At 45.1% G+C, this 20,421-nt stretch overlaps 1 protein-coding gene across 1 annotated transcript; it reads left to right on the top strand.

Annotated features, from left to right (window-relative positions):
- The first annotated feature begins 474 nt into the window (after positions 1-474).
- LOC119436390 (toll-like receptor 3) lies at positions 475-14,471 on the top strand. The gene is made up of 3 exons (XM_037703230.2): positions 475-1,196; positions 2,828-2,982; positions 14,290-14,471. Exons 1-3 carry the CDS (start codon positions 553-555, stop codon positions 14,445-14,447), a joined length of 957 nt encoding a protein of 318 aa, XP_037559158.1. The 5' UTR covers positions 475-552; the 3' UTR covers positions 14,448-14,471.
- Positions 14,472-20,421: the final 5,950 nt, after the last annotated feature.

Here is a 20,421-nt window from a genome sequence, read left to right as displayed (position 1 = left end):
AGCGGTGGCGTAATTGGGTAACGTATTCCTTACGACGGAATAAGCCTGCTGTCGCTTTGCAAATATTTTGTTACAGTATTGCTAGTAACATCTAAGAACTGTAGCTTTGGTTCTCTACGAGTTTGAATTAAAACGTTATAACCAAACAAACGTTAAAACATGGCCGCGTACCTCTGACGCAATGTTTTCTCGCATATGGTGCCTTATGGCAACAGCTATCGTCATGTCATATCCTGGCCGAGAGCCGGCGTTCCTGCTGGCGCAAACGCTGTGAAAGACCTTGAGTGGTGGGCGACCTTCAAGACCCACTTTCAGACTTCAACTACAAGCGCGCAGCCATAAGGCAATGTCTCCTATCGCGGAGTGTCAGCTTTCTTGCCACGAAAGCGACAGCAAATCCACCAAGGATTTTTCTTACTGGTGTCATCTTACAGACAGTTTATCACAAGCTTTTTCAAGAGTCGCTCAAGCGGGTTGCATGCGCACTCGTCCCGCGGAAGGAAGGCAGAAGACACACGTCGTCCCGCTGTTTCTCCCACACGCACAGCAGCCATGATCGCTTTCGGACGGGTGGCCCTCTGGGCTCTGCTCGCTTGCTTCGTCAACGCCACACCGACGTGCGTCGAGTCCGGGACATCGCGGGTCACGTACACCTGCTCCGGCTTCACGAGCCACACCGACTTCGATACAGCCGTCCGCCGCGACTTCTCACCGGATCGCTACTCGCGGGTTCAGGTTCTTCTTCACGACAGCAACCTCGACTTTTTACCGGTGAGAGCACTTGAAGGCACTATGGCCTCGGTAGTAGAGCTCCGTAATGTCCGAGTGCACGGCCCCACTCCTCCGTCGTCCGATGGGCACCCGTTCACCGGCGTCACGTCGTGGCTCAAGAAGGTAATCCTTAGCGATGGCAGCACGACACCCCCATCCTGGGCGCTGCTAGCTCCGCTGACCAAGCTTGAGGAGGTCATCCTCTTGAATATGCACTACGTGAACCTCTCCAGCAGTTTCAGCCAGCTCCCGAAGAGTGTCAAGCGCGTGCGCGTCCTGAACTCGACCATCCTGGGCGTAGACCAAGACTGGCTTGCAGGTCTGGAAAACCTCGAGGAACTCCACGTCGAGAACAGCAACATCAACCACTTTTCGAGGTCTATGCTGCCTAGGCCAGCCCTCAAGCTCACATCTCTGACGCTCAGGTATAAGCGGTTATGTTTTGTCACACAGACCTAGACAATAGTCAACATAAAAAAAAGCAATAACACGAAGTCACGAGCGCCTTCTTTATACTCGTTACTTTCTTGCAACAGCCTGAATGTCTGAGCCAGTTGGTATACGTAGCTGTTAGTATTGTCAAGTGAAGCGACGCTAAAAAGCAAACGCAGATTTCCTGCTGTTTCTTTAGTGCGTCGCTTTAGCTGACAGATATAGTAACTTTCCTTTATTCATCCTATAAATACCACTCTTGATATTTCTATATATTGCTTTCAGCACAGGAAGAAATTCTTTGCACCCACGAAGGATATAGTCGCAGGGGCACGGTGTAGAAAACAAAGAAAAGACATTCTTTAGTTCTCACTTTCAGGGCAATAATGTTTTTTACAACAAGCTTAAAGCTCTAAATCCGCTTTTTTTCCCGTAATTAGAATGCACCCAAGCTGCCACCCCTTTGAACAAATACAATATTTCAAATGTATTCCAACAATTTTAAACTATGATGGACTCAGCAGCAACTAGTTGTCAACCAATTTTGTATGCCTCTGCGGTGCTGAGCATGTTACATGTCAGCACCTCATGCAATGTGCGCAGCATATACTTTTGCGTGGCGTAATCGTAAAATGCATATTATCTATTTATACTTTGAGGTCATCAATCGCAGCTTATACGAATTCGCAACTACCAACAACTTGGTGAAAACCCCGTTCCGGTCATGTAGGAACAAAGCCTTTAGGTATTATTGTGGGTTTGTGGTGATTATGTATAGGGTGTGAGTTTTTCTGTTTAGGTTCAGTAATTCATGATCTTTAAACCACAAGTATACTGTTATAGTTTCTAGCACGTCGGACACGGTAACAATTCACGGTTTCTCACTGACAACGCTTTTCGGCCAATGCAGTCAATTGAGATTTACATTCGAGTCATGACGCTCGGTGTCTAACTTCGCAATTACGCCATAGGTTAGCCTCATAGAGATTAAGTTCCGATTCAGCAGCAAAAGAAACAGAGAACTGATATTTAAAAAATTAAAGAAGGAGTAAAATTATAGAATCTCATTTAGCTCACAGTGCGGTATGCCGAAGTACCTTAGGAAGTATAAGTACACCTGCGAAAACTGGAAATAAATCTGTTGTAAAACGTTAGCGCTGTGCGTTTGTCTTATGTGCCGTTCTGTGCTATAGCAAAGTAGAACATGCCATACCATGCCATGCCATGTAGCTACCTACTCTCATTAGCTTAGGAAAGCTTATGCGACTCATTTAAATAACGATGCTGCTCCTTTAGCGCAGTTTATAGCTGCCTCAAAAGCAGAAGCAGTAAGTGAGGCTGTGTCTATAATCTTAATTCTGGGCTCTACTGCTGGAGAACCGTGGTGGACCATGCACAAAAGAATGAGACTGCTTCAATTTCGTTTTACCTACTCACTCCTATGATCTAAGAGCTTCAGAACAGCACCCCTTGCTGTTTTTGTAGAGACTCTGATAGCAGGACTACACGCACTCATATAATCGTTGTTCCAGTGAAGCTTGTCACCAAGCGCATGCAATGCGCAACGCAATGATGCGTGATGCAGTGACGTGTCTGCGGCTGCGCCGCTTGCCGCGTTGTGCAGGAACGCAAATTTGACATCTTTGCCAGAGGACCTCACCGTGGACATGCCCCAGCTGACTGAGCTTAACCTTCAGCAAAACGCCATTCACCAGTTCGACGAGCACAGTTTCACTCCTCTGCTTGCACGGAGCACCGATGCCGCAGCCTTCTTAGATGGTGAGACGAACACCGTTTCAGGTTTCTTTCGCTGATACGCAGTCGGCCGGCGTTGAGTGCTTGAACGTACGAAGGTCTTGTTAAAAAGAACCAAAGTATTCAGGAAGCATTCCTTAAAAAAACAGTACAATAGCTTAAAGCGACTAGTGAACACGCTGAAACTAGGGAAACTATACTACCTACAGAAATGGCTGTACTTAAAACTCGAAGTTCTTTATTACAATGCATAAAAGTATCAACTGTTCTCTGGCCAATACAGTCATTGATATCCATGAACATCACTCAATTGGGATGTGAGCTCTGTCCAGTACAAGGGAAATATATGTGGGAAGTATGTCAGCTGCTCAATAGAGTGCGAAAACTAAATAAAGAGCAACGCGCACCACGCATTGACGCGCCAAGCGCATCAGGTGCATGCCATAGTGACCGATTGTGATGTGTTGGACAACCGCACGTGTTCATACTGAGAGTACTTGATTCCCTCTCTCTCCTTTCTTTCCTTTAATCCCTTTAAACCCCTTCACCGTGTAGGGTAGCAAACTGGACGTGCGTCTGGTTGACCTCCCTGCCTTTCCTTTCTTCTTTTTCCTCCTCCTCTTCCATAGATAGAGGCACAGCGGGACAGAAGAAAGTTCATACCTGTGGCGGTACCCACAGCATGCCATGGTAACAGTGAACTTACGATGTGCAACTTCGTGCTCCTGCAGGTCACCTAAGAATTCTTTTGGACTGTGCAAATCGTTGCACAGTGTACGATATATTGGCGACATTTAGCGTATTAAGAATTTTCGCAATATTAGAAGAAAACAAGACATGTAATGTGGGCAAGGTTTACAACCAGGTGCGTATGCTATTTCAAATCACGGCAAGACATATTAAATGCAAACAGCGTATTCAGTTGTATGACCTTCCACAACATCTAGCGGTAATCTCAGTACCTTTACGGGTGGATGAGTATGCTGTATGTGTGTATGTGCCTTTTTTCTGTGCACGTCTAGTTTCCGCGTCTTTAGTCGTCCTTATTGAATACCAATGTGCCCAAACTACCACCCTTGAGAATGTTACATGCAGATAGCGTTGTCATTGTGCCTTCTGAGGCACGAACCACTGTTTGCAAACTGCACTTTTCTGAATTCCCGCAACCGCAAGCGTCTTTTGACGCACGCATATAGCACGCACAGTCTTTGGTTAATATCTTTATACTATTTGTGATCGCTGAATTTGTGTATTGAAAGAAGCTAGCTTCACTTATTTACCGAAATGAAGTAAACCATCGTGCATTTTAAGAAAAAGAGATACGCCTTCAGAAAAGATGGTTCTTTTGTTAAGCTATGATTAGTGTTTTGCTATCGCGCTCTTTGTCGCTCTAGTCAGGCAAAACTTCCAAACAAGGGCTTCTTCAATTTCTGCTCATTTCTGGTCTTCTTCCTTAGAAGAGTGCACAGCTCAAGAACGGGAGTGTGAAGGGTAGGAGGAAACTGTGATGTGTACAGCACACTGAAAATATGGGACGCTACTAAAAATGTGCGACTAAAGAAAATTGTAAGCAATGTCATCCGCCACGTCATAATTAAAAAGCAAAAAAAATATACGAATCATATTTGGCAGTAGAAGATTAAATGACAGTGAATTTGTCGTTTGATTGACTATTGCTTCGAGTGATTTCGTCGACTGACCGTCTGGGAACGTTTTCTTTCTCACCTCTCAATTTAATGGCAGTGTGTCTCCGGACACGACCTTTATCCCTTCCTCGCTTCGTGTCCAAAGGCCAATGACAGCATTTTAGTGGCACTATCAAAAATCTTTTAAAGTTCCTTTTTGCACAAATTCGCATTACAGTCATTACTGAATAGTTTTTACCATCTGTCTCGCTTATATGGATGATAGGGCAATTAATACACTAATAAAGCAGAGTAAGAGAGAAATAGAAGAAAGGAAAGGCAGGGAAGCTAACCAGACGCGCGCCCAGGTTGCTGCCCTGCACTGGGGGAGAAGGGGATAAAGGGAAATAAGGAAAGAGATAGCACAGTTTCGCTCACATATGAAGGTTCAAACCAAGTCTATAAAGGGTCGCAGAGACCTGTCGGCTTGAGGTACGGCAGTAAAGCTGTCGTTGCCTTCTGTGCCAGTGATGCGCACGGCCATGTTCACAAGATCTTAGTTTCCAAAAGCAGTCTCGAGTTCAGCCTCTTTTATGCTTCCAGAGAGTTTCCCGCTCGACGTCGTACAGGGGAAAAGGCATAAAAGACGTTCAATAGTTCCTTCGTTACCGCAAGATTCACGCATAGAGAGAAGCAAGCTTTAATGATATACAGGAGAGGCATATCACCCATTCCAAGGTGGAAGAAGTAAGCCTTCGTAAAATCCTCCCCAGCCAGAGGCGGCACAACAATATCGCCTCAGAGCGGAATGCTTGTGATGACACTTGTAGCTCTAGGGATCGATCAAGTGCATGGAGACGACAGCTCGACAGGCAATGAGAAGGTCACTAAATATGTGTCATAGTTCTAGCCAAGAAATAGTTTCATTGCAGTGTATATATTCTGTATAAATGGATCGGAGCATTTTGGGCCTCCTTCATGGGCAGGCCCGACTGTCTCATCGGCGAAGTTATTACCAGCATTGCCGGTGCGTCCAGGCAGCCACTGAAATACATGTATAATTTGATGGGGTCGGTGCTTCTTAGCCCATGGGACAACTGCTCATGAGTACTGTGATGTAGGCCAAATTGCAATTTCTGAACTGCTGCTTTAGAGTCGCAAAATATGACACAGTTGCGATGTTGATCTTCCAGGAGGTAATTTACAACAATACGCAGGGCAGCAAGCTCTGTAGCCGTTAATGATGTCATATGGAACAGTTCGAGCATTGTTGTAGCGGTAATCTATGTGCTATCAAGCGCAGGTGATGCATCAATCACAACCGCTGAGGTTACAAGTACTTTGGTCAACAAGCTTGCTCGGCGGCAGAAATACCAGAAAAGATCCTTTTACGTTTTCTAAGGCTGCACTCGCGTGATCGGGGATGCTTCAGGCATTGATTACATTGTATTCGTTTCCCGTAGTGCCATGTACCATGATTGCGAAAGGTTGCAGCACACAAAAGAGACCTACAGAAAGAAGACACCGCAAAAGTGATTTTCCTTGTGTCTGCCTTCCAGATACGCTTGAAAGCTTTCACAATCATATATTACCAACCTAGCCACCTACCGCTAGAATTCGCTTGGCGTAAAAATGTGAAAAACGCGCCAAAGCGTCTGCTCCGATGGCGTCTGACGCTCATGTTGGGGCACGGTCATCGTTATGAAAAGGATTTATTTTCTCGTGAGATCGCCATCGGAGTTATGTGACTGCGTTCTGACGGCTACGAAAAAATTGGAATCTTTTTTTATTTGACAATCAATTCATTCATCAAGCTTTTTTTACGCATTGATCATTACGCATAGTACAGATCAGTGTTCTTACGCTGGCGTGGCTGTTTTGCTTCCAGCATTGCCTGCGTCATTGAACAAGCTTGCTTTCCCCGGAATTCATGCAGCCAACCAAATAAGGCAGTAATGCAAGCGAATAAGCCAGCTGTCAAGATGGCAGCGAGTCACTGGTACTCCATGCAAAACGGTCCAAGGTGGTCTATGGATTTCGCATAGGCAGACTTGCCTTCATATAGACTTGTGGGTTCGTCTACGTGAAGTTTATAGAAAAACTATTAAGAAAAGTCGTTATGATCTTGTTTACTTCGGTCCATTTGTAGTCTACAGACGCTTAAAGTAGTTGGTTGTATGGAGCTTCTCAGTAATAGTCGAGAAAAACGGTAAGAGACTAACCCTACAGGTTCTCTATAGATAGCCTGTAGAGTTGTTTAGTAAGTTACCATCATACAGGCTGTGTATGGACAAACTGTGAACTTCAGAGACCGGGGAAAAAACGAAAAAAAAAAATGTATGCATGGTTTTGAAGGACTGTCTAAAACACTTTTTGTATGCGGCGAATCGGGCTTGACGCTATCGTTGTCACGTACTAGTGTTCTTTTTTTTTTGCGTTCTCGCACAGGCTCTCTCAAAAAATAGTTGCGATTCTTTACATTTGTGTCTATATGGTGGTTGCACTACTGAGCTAGAGGTCGCGGGTTCAATGCTGGCCGTGACGGCAGCATTTCGGTGGGGGCGAAATGCAAGAACGCTCGTGCACGTTAAAGAACCCAAGGTGATCAAAATTAAACCACAGTCCCCTACCACGGCGTGCTTCATATTCAGATCGGGGTTCTGGCGTGTGAAACCAACGCCACCTATATAGCACAAGGCTTATGCACTACGATTGATGACGTCATGCTACCTTGCCCGACTGCCATAAAATCTAATGGCGATGCTCCCGAGTTAGCAGCGGTAATTTTGACGTCACCGCTTTTGTCACACCAGGCTTGGCAATGGAAATTTCGGGCATAGTAGCATGACGGCATAAAGCAGAGTGCACATACCTTGTGCTGTCAAGGTGGCGTTGGTAAACCACGAGAATTCATTTTATTGCGATAGCAATTATATGGACACTCAAAAGCAGATTTCTGCCGTCAGCGTCGCCGTCGTCGTCGCCGTCGCCGTCGCCGTGAGGTTCCGTATGACGTCAATGGAGATGAAATCGTCGCCGCGCGCCGAACGCTGTATGTGCGAGTTAGAGGGCGCGAGGGGCGCGCGCTTTCACGGGGAGTGAACGCACGGCGGAGAACAAACGCGCGTTCTGCGCCGTGCTCGCTTAAGGGCTGCACAAGTAGGCGTCTCTTTCCTCCTTTACAATCACCATATATTTAGAGCAAACGCGCCTTCTTCCGACGCGCGAGAGGCCGTGGGGGAGGGGGAGGGAAGGGAGGCGACGTTTAGCTGCGGCACTAAGTGCCTATTTATATCAGAGGCTCCGGCAACAGTCACCAACGCCGCACGCATTTTGAGCGAACGCGGGCAAAACGCCGACGGCGTCGACAACAGTTCTGCGTGTTGCCGGTGCTGCTGCATGTCCAAGTTTACACAGCTGATTCTTCGCCCGCTGCAGCGGCCGCGCCAGCGTTTTGACAGTCGTTGTCTGCGGTAATTCAGTGTGATCTATTCATGTTTGCTTGTGCGCGATGACACCACGCTTGTCAATTCAGTTAGAAAGCGAATGTGTCCAAGTTTATGCGGCCGATAAAACTACTCTACTATCCCTACTCCGTATAGCTCTCTACAATTTTGCTATCGCAATTGATGCTTCGCCTTTCAGGTGAAACTGCGAGATTTTTTTGTGAATACGCGGCACGTCGGTATTTCGCCTGTACTTATCCCTCGTCTGTCACCCTGCGCTTGTTTACGGCTCTGTCCGCTCGCGCGCAGCTGAGTTTTTGTCCCGTCAACTTCCGCCTTCGAGCCTGCCCTGCCATCGAGGAAACAAGGAAAGCTATTAGACAGTTTTAGTATAGCGTAAGCAACTAATAGCGTGCGCTATGCGCTATAATACAGCGTACGCTAAGCAGCGAACGTTTATTACAGTTTTAGTTGGCCTGCGAGATCTTCCGAACTCAGAGGCCATATGCCATCGTCGCGCCTATCTCTCGACTTCATAGATAGGTGACGCTGACATATCTAGAAGATTTCCCTCGTTAGGCTTCGTAAGGTTTGAAACGAGAAGCGATTTCAAAAACTCCACAAGGTTATCCATAATACACTGTAGTCGAAGCGGCCTGAGACTTCGCGAAAGCCGTTTGCCCAGTCATTTGCTACGAACGAAGCGAATTCTACAAAAGCCACGCCAAATTCAATTCGAAGCGGGCAGCGGGGACCGCCGCCATGTTTTACGTACGTGGCTTGCGAGGCGCCCATATGCCGCACATACGCGATGCTTCAGATCGCGTTTTTTTTTTTCGGATGTGCCAGTGAACTACACCCTGCAAACTTTAATAAAACGTCTTTCCAAAACACGGCAGTACGCAAGGCATCATGTTGCGGGTATGCATGAGCAGAGCATCATCGGGAAACGTAACCTCCTATATAGAGTACACAAAACAAGCAGTCACCACATATTATTCACTACAACATTCAGGCAGAACAACCAACAAGGAGGTGAAACAGCGCTGGAAAACGAGCTTTTGAAATGAAGGTAGGAAACAGCCGAACAGTAGCCAAGCGTCAACACCCAAAACTCCCGTCGACGGGCGATCGACGGAAGTCACCCTCTGCGCTGTGGTCCGATTGGTCCACGCTCTCCGCTGCGCGAGACGACTTCCGGCGGCGGCGGTTCGCTGGGAGGCGAATATCTGGAGAGAGTGGCTGGGCGGCGAACAGTCATTTTTTATTGCGATAGCAATTATATGGACACTTCAACCGGATTTCTGCCGTCGGCGTCGCCGTCGCCGTGAGGTTCCCTATAGTTTATATAAAATCTTCGCCGCGCGCCGTATGCCCGAGCGGAAGCGTGCGGGGACGCGCGCTATCACGGAGAGCGAACGCACTCAATCTCCCACGCGCCAGCAAGGAAGCGGGAAGCCAGCGCCGGAGGGAGCGGGGGGGGGGGGGGGGGCGCACTTCTACTCTGCCAACAACCGCGCTCGTCGCTCGCTCGCACCGTCGCTTATCTCCACACGGCTCTGACCTTTATGCGCCGTGCATTCGCCGCTCAGTTTCCGTTGAAGCGATAGACCGCACGTACCTTCGCCCGCTGCGGCGTATATGCGCGTGCTGCCAGCGTTTTGACAGTCGTTGTCGGCAGTCATTCAGTGTGATCTATTCATGCTTGTTTGTGCGCGCTCACACCACGCTTGTTCAATCAGTTAGTAATAGTCGGGCCACATTTTCCAACGCACGCTACGCATGCAATGCTGCCCGGGTCGGCAGTGCAGCGCTACAGGTGTGTCCCTTCGCACGCGCTGCCCACGGGAAGCGCTTCTCATCAACACCACCGTTTCACACGCGCCTTCTCGTGGTCATCGAGTCTCTCTTCATGTCGGTCTACTTCCGCCGCAGCACACCTGCTTACTTAATCAGCTCATGTCTACTACAATTCATATTGCTACCAAAGCCGCTCACCTTACTTCGTATGACATTGCTGTGTTGCTATCGCATTCATTGCTTCGCCCTTAGGGCGAAGCTGTGACATTTTTCTTTCATTTCCTCCCGTGGCAGTGTCACTACCCGTTACAATATTAAGCACACCGAATAACACTCGCTGCCTGTTTTTATTATTATTATTATTATTATTATTATTATTATTATTATTATTATTATTATTATTATTATTATTATTATTATTATTATTATTATTATTACAATCATTACACAGAGAAGAAATGCAGCCTGGTGTTGGACTTTCTGTCCTTCTGTTCCCTTCAGCAGCATAGCTTGATCGCCAATTCCTGTGGCAACGTCTTAGAACTTTGCATCTCGAATGCTCAAGTTTTAGATGTCTCTCGTTCCGAAATTTTCCTTGTGCGTACCGATAAGTTTCATCCGCCACTAAAGATAACTGCCCCTGTGTCAGCACTGAGGCAGATCTCCTCCAGTGGCGTAAATGAATCCCCACGCTTTGCTTTCAAGCGCGGTGATTATCTTGGTTTATATAATTTCTTGTACACCACCGACTGGTAATTGGTTACAGACAAAACCAATGTTAATGACCAAGTGGATCAGTTTACGGAGCTTGTTTTGAGCAGTATGCGCAAATACACTCCCCAGTACAGGCCTAAACGCTCTAGGTATCCCCACTGGTTTTCGTCTGAACTCATAATTGCCTAAAGCATAAAGATTGCGCACACCGAAAATCTAGAATTACATTGCCTAATGAGTGCAGAGAAGAATTCCGCTTTTTCGGGCTCTCTGTAAACGTCTCTATAAGCGGGATCAAGACTCATATATGGCATTCTTGGAAAAGAGCGGCTCTGACCAGCCGGCAGAATTTTGGAAGTATATCTGTAAGCGCTCCAATAAACGTGGAGAGGGTTTTCGCTTACTTGACTCTAGAGGGGCAGAAGTCCAAGCAGTCGCGGATTGTTTTGCAGCACATTTCTCTTCCTTATATAAAGATGCAGGTTTCAACGCTGGTGTCAGTCAGCAGCACACGACGGTTCCTATATCTAGTGCGGTGTTGTTTGATGAAAAGCTTGTCCACGAATACCTTAAGCGCTTGAAGCCTTCCCTATCCCGAGGCCCTGATGGCATCCCCTCCGCAATTCTAAAAGCTTACGGCAGCATATTTGCTCCAGTACTTACATCTATATTTAATAACACTTTGACTACTTCCACTTTCCCTCACATGTGGAAAACTGCTCGTTTTTTTCCTGTATTTAAGTCTGGATGTAAAACAGATGTGCCGAATTATCGCCCAATTTCTCTTCTCTGTGCTGCGTCCAAGATTTTTGAGCTTGCTCTTCACAACATATTGTCTTTTACTGTGAAGAACTCACTCATTCCGAATCAGCGTGGATTTCTCACCGGCCGCTCCACTATCACAAATCTCGCAAGTTTCATGACACAGATCTCCACGCCGGTACTTCAAAGGGGGCAAGTTGACACCATTTACTGTAATCTCAGCAAGGCTTTTGATGTAGTCAGCCACTCGCTGCTTCTGATCAAGCTTACGCACTTTGATGTTGACTCGTCAGTTGTGAATCTCTTGCGCAGTTATCTTCTTCATAGAACGTGTTATGTTAACGTCAATGGCCAAACGTCTTCTTCTTGCATGGCAACTAGCGGCGTCCCTCAAGGGTCAGTATTAGGACTACTCCTTTTATTAATTTTTATTCATGAAGTTCTTTCTGTTATTCGGAACTCTTCTTTCCTTCTATATGTCGATGACATCAAGATTTTAAAGAAAATTCAGACTGTTGATGACTGTCGCGCCCTGCAGTCTGACCTGTTTTCCTTTTCTAAATGGTGCAAGGATAATAACCTTACCTTGAATGCTGCTAAGACCAAAGTCATGACTTTCACACGCAAAACAGCAAGTATTTCTTTTTCTTATTCTGTAGATTCTGTGCCGTTGTGTAAGGTCTGCGAGATCAATGATCTTGGTGTACTTTTTGATGCAACCTTACACTTTTCGGCTCACACTAAACGTGTTTCAATGCGGGGTATGCGCTCTCTTGGTTCTGTATGCAGACTATCTAGGGAATTCAAGTCTCCTACACCGTTCCACAAATTGCACACAACCATCGGTCTTCCTCAACTCGAATATGTGTCGGTCGTCTGGAATGGCTCTTCTAGATCCAACAGTGACATTATAGATCATGTCCAGAAAAAGTTTCTAAGCATATATAATCACCGAATTGCAAACCTCGACATTGCACCCTGTACTAGCACTGTTGCATTGTTGTCATTGCCCTCACTTCGCGACGGACGTAATCGCGCTGACCTTCTGTTTATCTTCAAACCTCTTCACGGTAACCTCACGTGTCCCGAACTACTCAGCTGTGTCATGTTTCCGTATCCCACGCAAGATCACCAGAGAACATAGACCTTTCCATGTTCCTGCCTGTCATCATGAACACTCAACTGTCCACAGAATACAGAATCTTTATAACGATTACTTTCGTGAAATTGATATCTTTCATAACTCCTTGTCATCGTCCTTTTCCGAGCTTTGCCTTGTGTTACAATTTCATGCATTCTTCAAGTGCCCTTCTCCTTCTTTTTCTTTTGTATTTACTTTGCGCTTAGTTGTCGGTACTCTCTTCTTTTCACAATTTTTATTTTTATTCATTTATTTTTTAATGATTCTCCCCCACAGGGCTTTGTTTTTTGGTTTGTAATGTATGCGTGCGCCAGCACTCAGACCTTAGTGTTGTTCCTGGGCACGTTAAATAAACATGATTGATTGATTATCATCATCATCATCATCATCATCATCATCATCATCATCATCATCATTATTATTATTATTATTATTATTATTATTATTATTATTATTATTATTATTATTATTATTATTTACTTCAACAGGATACCACACACTCGTCAGTAAGCGATAATCTTAACAAAAGCAACAGGAGTTGAATTTCTTCTTTGTAAACAGGTGTTTTCGGAGCACTAACACCATGTTTGCTGCACAAATGTGACCAAACGAAATTAATGAGCCAGGCCGTTGTTATTTTTCCTCCAAGAAAGAAAGAGAGAGACAGAGAGTGAAATCACCTTTATTTTACAAACGGCTGCTTGTCCCAGCCATCGGCGTTGGTAACACGCTGTCATGTGGACATAGTGCTTTGAAGTTGTTCTCCAGGGAATTTATAGAAAACAAAACACCTGCGTGATGCGAACAAGCGGCCCCATCCTTTATTTTCTTGCATGTTTGCAGCCCTTAGGCACGGCGCAATGGATTCACGTGATCCAAGTTTTCACGCGAAACAGATAGCATCTTTCTATGGTGCTAAGCACGAGGTCGAGGGATCAAATCCCGGCCGCGGCGGCCACATTTCGATGGGGGCGAAATGCAAAAATGCCTGTGTACCGTGCACTGGGGGCACGGTACAAATTAATCCGGAGTCCACCACTACGGTGTACATCATAATCAAATTGAGGTTTTGGCACGTAGTACCCCAGAATTCAATTCCGGTAGCATCTTTGCCAGCGCTTCCAGTAGTGGTGCCTTCGCACATCCTGGAGCGAGAATGGTTTCCTCAACTACGCCATAACTGCGGTCTACACCACAAGACATACACTATATTCGGGCATCAAAAATAATTTAAATACATATTACCTGGGGCCGTACCACTAAGTGTAAGACGGTCATAGAACCACCTCTTCTTTTACTGTAACAGCAGCAACTCATCATCCTTTCCGTTATGTTGGCGCCGATGGACGTCGTCGTCGTAATCGTTATCGAGCTCGTGTTGGCGAGAGCATTACTCTATGATGATGATAAAATAAACTTTAATTTTCCAGACAGTGTTCCCGAGCGTTTGAGCTGTGTATCACTCTAGGTGGGAGGGTCCCTCATTCCAGGAATCCTCTGGCTGCGATAGCATCCCGGGCTCTGGTGACAAGACGTCTTTGGTCGTCCAGGGCCGGGGTGGAGATCTAGGCCTCCCACATCTCGGCGAGGAGGTTCACGTCTGCGGTCGTTGTATGATTGGTAACGGTGTCTTCGGGGCGCCACGGGCACTCGAGCAGTAAATGAGCCAGAGTGTCTGGCACGACGCTGATCGTTCGCATAGAAACGCAGAGTTCGGCTATTCACTTACACTGACAATCATCGTCGGTGGTTTTTGTTTAAAAATTTTGGACACAGTGAAGCTATGGGGCTATGGTTTCTTTCCTGTTACGTAATCTACTTGCGTGCGTTTCTTCCTCTGCAGGGAACCCCCTGGATTGCGACTGCCACGCACGCTTTCTGAACCAGATTCCGAATAGCTGGACTGCACCACCGTGCGTTACACCAGAGCGACTCAAGGGACGTCAGGTCAAGAACATCGGTATCTCGCAGCTCATTTGCGCAGGTGCCGGCGGCCGCTAATAAAGAACAAAAACAGCCACGTAACCAGTACAACCTTTATTTTGGACTTGTAGAGTTTGAATTTCATGTATTGTCCTCTAATACGCAATTTATGTCAATCTGTGCAGCATAGTTCGAAGCAGGCATTAAAACAGAGCGAGAGAGAGAAAAAAAAAACATAGAAGTGGACCCATTGCTGCTTGGATCCAGTAAGAAAGTCCAAACATCAAAAAGACTCGTGAAGCATCTATCGCCCTAATGGAAAGTGAACGGAGTGTTCGCAGTGCGGGCTCAGCGCCTGTATCTTGAATTGAGGTCACACACTGTGAAAACATTTAACGTCGCTATAAGACAGAGATGGAACATGTTCAGCGAGACAAGACCGTGTGTGAACTGTGGCCCCCTCTTGTTGCATGTGTGATAGTTAGGCAGTTTATTTTGCCTCTGTGACAGAATGTCGCACTCCATGCAGTTCGGTCAAGAAACACTACAATCGACTTGCCTTTGATCGAAAATATGAGTGCGTTTCAAATCCTGGCCGTCTTCGCCGGACAGCCACCAGCTTAAGAGGAAGCTTTATCTCGGAGCAAACTGCGATTTACCAATTCAAATACATGTAAAACGCAGAAATAGTTTGTCAAAGAACCGCTGGTCCAATTTCAATGAGATTTATTGTATTTGAGAGAAAAAGTTAAATTCTAGTGACTGAAGAACCAGAATTTTTATTTAGGGTTGTAATATGTGTTACAAAAATTGCCAAAAAGTGGTAAGTTAAAAAAAATACAAGCACAAAGTTTGCAAATTAGTAACTCTGCAACAAGAACTGATACCGCACTTTTGTACACTACATCCGTTAGAACATCCAAAACAGACAAATCTGATTTTTAAATTTACAGTTTACGTGAATTGTTGCAATGTTGACAAATGTTTGGCAAACGTCCTACTCACAAATAAGTAGTATATTTTGAAACGATCTATACTATTTTAATTTTATACGCGTTAAGTGTATTATTAGGTGCAATTTACAGATTTGTGATGTCTTCTTTCATTGCCGAGTTACAGAGTTGTAAACAAATCGGTTATTTTTAATTTTGCAATTCTTAACAATTTTTATAAAAACATTCACGGCCTAAATAAAAAGAAAATCTGCTTGCTAAAGTACTGGATTTTCCTTTCTTTAATGTAATAAACCTCATCAAATTTTATGCAATGCTTGCCGAGGAATGCGATTTCTCTGTTCCCATGTATTTATATAGGATCCCCTGAACTAAAGCTTCATTTTCTAATCCTGATGCAGACCCTAAGAGAAGACAGCTTTGAGGAGACAGCATCGAAGTATACAACAATGTAGAGTATGCGGCATTAGTCACTATATACACATCAAAAGCATATGATAGTGCTGAGCATGGGATATTGCTCAGTCAGCTTCGGAACATAAACATTACAAAATACCTTCAAACGTGGATGGCAGAATTTTGAAGGAACAGAGCATTTTATTGCCTCCAAAGCGGCATTCGTTCGCCTAGATACGCGCAGGCAAGATGCGTTCCACAAGGGCAGTGCTTTCTACAGTATTATTTAGTATTTTAATGAGCTCCATCCCATGTCATGATGACGTACATACTTACGTGTATGCCGATGCCATAGCGTTTTTCTCATCGGCAAATGACATCCAGAAAGTTTGTCAAATATTGCAGACACACTTGTTAGTTACAAAAAATGGCTTGATGCGATGCATCTCTGTCTTAACGGCGACAATTGCTCTGTGCTCGCATTTCCATTAAAGAACCCCATATATATTGCACTTTCTTATCATGTAAATATTATTCCACAAGTGGAGACTTTCAAGTATCTTGACGTGATATATCATCATTCTCTGTCTTGGAAGGCACACATTGACTATATTGCAGAAAAGGGTTCTTGCACGGTTGATTTGTTACGTAGGCTGAGCAACAGTTGATCAGGTATGCGAAGAAACACGCTATTATCAATCTCCTCCACCCTGTATTGGACGTTAGGTGTGTATTGTGCTCTGAAGCTCCTGCATATAAACTTCGCTCCCTCGTTCTTCTGGAGAGGCAAGTCTTGCGACAATGTTTAGGGCTACCTGAATTTGTAGCAAATGAACTTTTACATCTGGAAGCTAGGATCCCTCCTCTTGTTACGCGGTTTCGATTGTTAGCTGTACAATCATTTTAAGGCTATATGAATAAGGCATTCACAAACAGTTTTTATCTCATAGCCGGATTTGTTTTGTTTTTTTGCTTGTAGTGGCCGCGTTTCCACACACCTCAAGTTATTTTTATGCGAACTCTCCTGGATCAGTTAAACATCCGAATTCGTGAGGTGACTGCTGTTTTTTGCAACACGAATTCCATTAAAGTTCAGTTCAATTACATTCTTTATTTCTTTCTTTATTCTTTAGTCATACATTTCCCCGCTTAGCCCGAAGGCGTCACAGCAGGGGGGTTACAAGCTTATCAAAAATACATGTTCATTCTCACTGGACACTTGCTCAGACGTCAGTCGATTCCATTGAGCGATAGTTTTTACAAAAGCATTTGCATACAGGTTCGTCCTGGCCTGGTATTCCCTAATTTTGTACTTGTGGTCAGTCAATCCAGATATATAATTTGGCTGTTTTAAGTAACTTTTGCTATCAATTCCAATTTTGTTATCAAATATTTGGTACAAGAGTTTTAACCACAATTTCTTTCGGCGAGACGAAAATGATTCCCATTTCAACTCGTTTCCCAATTCCCAATGATTCCCAATTTAACGAATATATTTTCCCTAAAAATGCGAAGGCACTATCTTACCGCATGCTAAACTCTATCTTAAACGATTACTTTTTGCACATACCGATCAAGACAGTTATTGCCACTAACGCTTCGCAAAATAAAAAAAAAAGTGTGGAATTAAAATATTTTCTACTATTCTCGATTGGTCGTTTTCTTCTCGCCTCCCAGACTTCGTACCTGTCTTTCTAGTAGAATTTTGAGCTGTAATTCTAGCCCTCCATAAACTTAATACATCAACAGACTCACCAGTGCTTGTGACGGATTATCTGTCTCTGTGCTCCTCCCTCAGTGCTTCTGATGACTCGCAAGTTTTGCGAGCTTTCAAATCGTTAATTTCCCCTCACTTAGCTTTGATTGGTTTGGGTACCAGGGCATAACGGCCTATTTACGCTGCTGTCCAGCTCCCGCCTCTCGGACCAGATCATGTTGGTTGAGAGTACGGTCGCAGCCAAGACGGCGCATGGATTCCCGTGAAGAGGGAACCACTCCTGCAAATCAAGCCATCCTTATGCTCACAAAAGATCTTTATTTCCCTCTCACTCTAAATGAGATGGCACATTAGTTGGCGAAAGCGTCCCTGAATGGCCCGGTCATTGAAATCCTACCACCATCAGCTTTCATCATATATATAGGGGCGAGATTTTGGAGACAAATGACGCTGCTGAATTTCACGCCCCTTTAACAAACTTTTACGATTTTCGGAACTAATCGCATTATTGGAAAAGGAAACTCTGTCAAACGCGAGCACTTGAAGTCGTAATCACTAGACTACGCTGCCGAATTCCATTTCAAAATTTTTAACTACACAGAGCTGGTCTGGTTCCCTCACCGAACTGTCCGTTTTGCGGGGAACATGAAACAATAGATCATTGTCTCATTGATTGTAGAATATATTCTGAATTGCAAAAAAGAACCTTAGAAACACCGTTCTGATTTCTTAGATTAGACTTAAATGTTCAAAATTTACTATCTTTAGGGGCCTCGACCCTTGGGCCCAGCGACAGGAAGGTTGGCGATGCCTTCCGAAATTTTATTGGAGGGACACGAGGAATAAGGATTATAAACAGGGATAAGGTGCCTCAGAAAGGCTGGCCAACGTTTCGATAGGAGGACCTATCTTCGTCAAAGGCGGCCTCGTCATCCTCGGCGGGTTAGTTTTAAAGGGTTAGTGGAGTGACGTCACGTCGATGTCCGCTGTGGCTGTCTGTAAAGGGAGAGACTGAAAAGAAAATGAGCGCCGGCGCTTGACTGGCTAGGCGCGGTTTCTAAGACGAGGGGACAAGAGCGGGAGAGCGAGAAAGTGGCAAAAAAAATTATATTAAAAAAAAAACACCGTCAGAGGGGGTTGGGGGAGCGAGAGGCGAGTGAGCGTTCGGAGGAGTCGTGGTCGGCCCTCTATTGGTTGTTTCTGTCCCTCTATTGGAGGGACAGAAAGATTTCGACTGTAAAATCAGAACTTCAGGTTTCATTATATTTCTAGAAAATCGATTAGATTAGCTGTATTTTTGTTTTCGTTTATTCCTTTCCTCTTGAAATTATAAGCTACAATCTATTAATTCTCATATTTCTATTCACAAACTTTGTTCACATTATTTTACAATTATTTTTTCTTGTTATATTGAACTATCCGGTTCTTGTCCAGTTCCCCAGAGTCGGTAAGTGACACTAACATCTGGGCTCTACATCTACATTTAGAATATTATGCTCTTCTGCGAGAAGACTGCACACACGAGGGCTACAAGAAAGAGCTGCGGGACGAGTGCGACCATATTGGAGGTCCGTTGACGTGCCTGCGGGGGCGTCAAATCTTATGCGTGAGTGCTCTTTAGGCGAGGGGTCCGCCCCACCTTGGGAAAAGAGCGGTTTATGAAAGCGACGTGCACGAGTCGTCGAACAGCAGTGGTCTGTTATCAGCCGTGTGTAATGAAGCAGGTAAAGTAGCACCACAGCCTCAAATAAAATGCGGGAGAATTCAGGAATTTTTTTTTATTCTTATGCATTTGGGGGGGGGGGGGGATGAACACAAAAAACTCAGTTTGCCTTCACGCCAAAAATGTTTTACACCATGGGTGAAAGATGTCCAGTCGTGTCTGTGTTCCAATATGCAGACTGACGCAGAGGAGAAGCTATCTTCTTAGACGTCAAGTCAGCTTTGCTTGCTGGAATGAATTGGAACACACCACTTACACAAGTTCCACACGGATGCCTACTTTATTCAAGCTGCTTCGTCAGGTCTGAGGCCGCTGAGAAAGAGAAAGCGGAGCTCTATGGGGCAGTTCTTATGCGTCATCGTTTTATGCTGCAAGGGCGTGGCTTAGGGTGGGCCCTCTATACTCTGAGACAGTTTCTCACTTCTCCAAGCATGCCCGGATGCGCTTACGATAATCCGAAAATTTGAGCACCTTTACTTGCATAATTTTAGACAGAGGTTCGTAAAAAGATTCTATATTATACCGGCACATACTTTACTAAGTAAACGCGCGTTACTTATGACGTTATACGCGACCACCACACGCCAGTATGACGCCAATGTCTGTACCCATACCGTATTTGCAGCCCGTATGAAAAGGCAACACATGGGGAAACGTAGAAGCCCAGCTTAGCCCTGAGGTGTATTTATTCACTCCTCGGTTAAGTACGTCCGCCTTGCAGAATTTTGCAGTGCCCATACCAAAAGATTTTCTCCGTCCTAGTTCTTGGCCATGTCGCATAATATTTACCGTCCTGTTGCAGAATAGCAGTGATCTTATAGAAGTTCCTTTCATTTGCACTTTACGACAGCCAATGCTTGCAACCCAACGCCAATTTTGAAACTCGACCATCGTCCATTATACAAGCGCAGACGGGTTTGAGCCCGAGTCCCCAAGGTCATGCTGCGGAACGTCGCGGTAATTTATGGAAACCACGAAGGGATGTCACGTCACGTGACATGGGGTACCTCACGTTGAAAAGAACAGGGGGAGGGGAAGTTGGAGGGCATTTGGATTGATTTGAGCCTAAACAGTGCATGCACTATAGTATATTTTAGCTAGCAGGCTAGTGCAGTATAGCTTTGTGCACCAGTCACTTATTACAAAGCTATTCCTTCCTCGTGTCAGCCCTCGCTAACAGTTTAGGTCTGATCCCCCGTTAACGCTGCAAGATATTGCAAGCCTCGAAGAAACAGAGCAAATAGTCTTGAGCCGCGACCACTG

This window comes from Dermacentor silvarum, chromosome 1 (assembly GCF_013339745.2).
Source record: "Dermacentor silvarum isolate Dsil-2018 chromosome 1, BIME_Dsil_1.4, whole genome shotgun sequence".
Taxonomy (NCBI): Eukaryota; Metazoa; Arthropoda; class Arachnida; order Ixodida; family Ixodidae; genus Dermacentor; species Dermacentor silvarum.
Note: the sequence above shows the minus strand (reverse complement) of the source record. Positions and strands in the feature narration are given on the sequence as shown.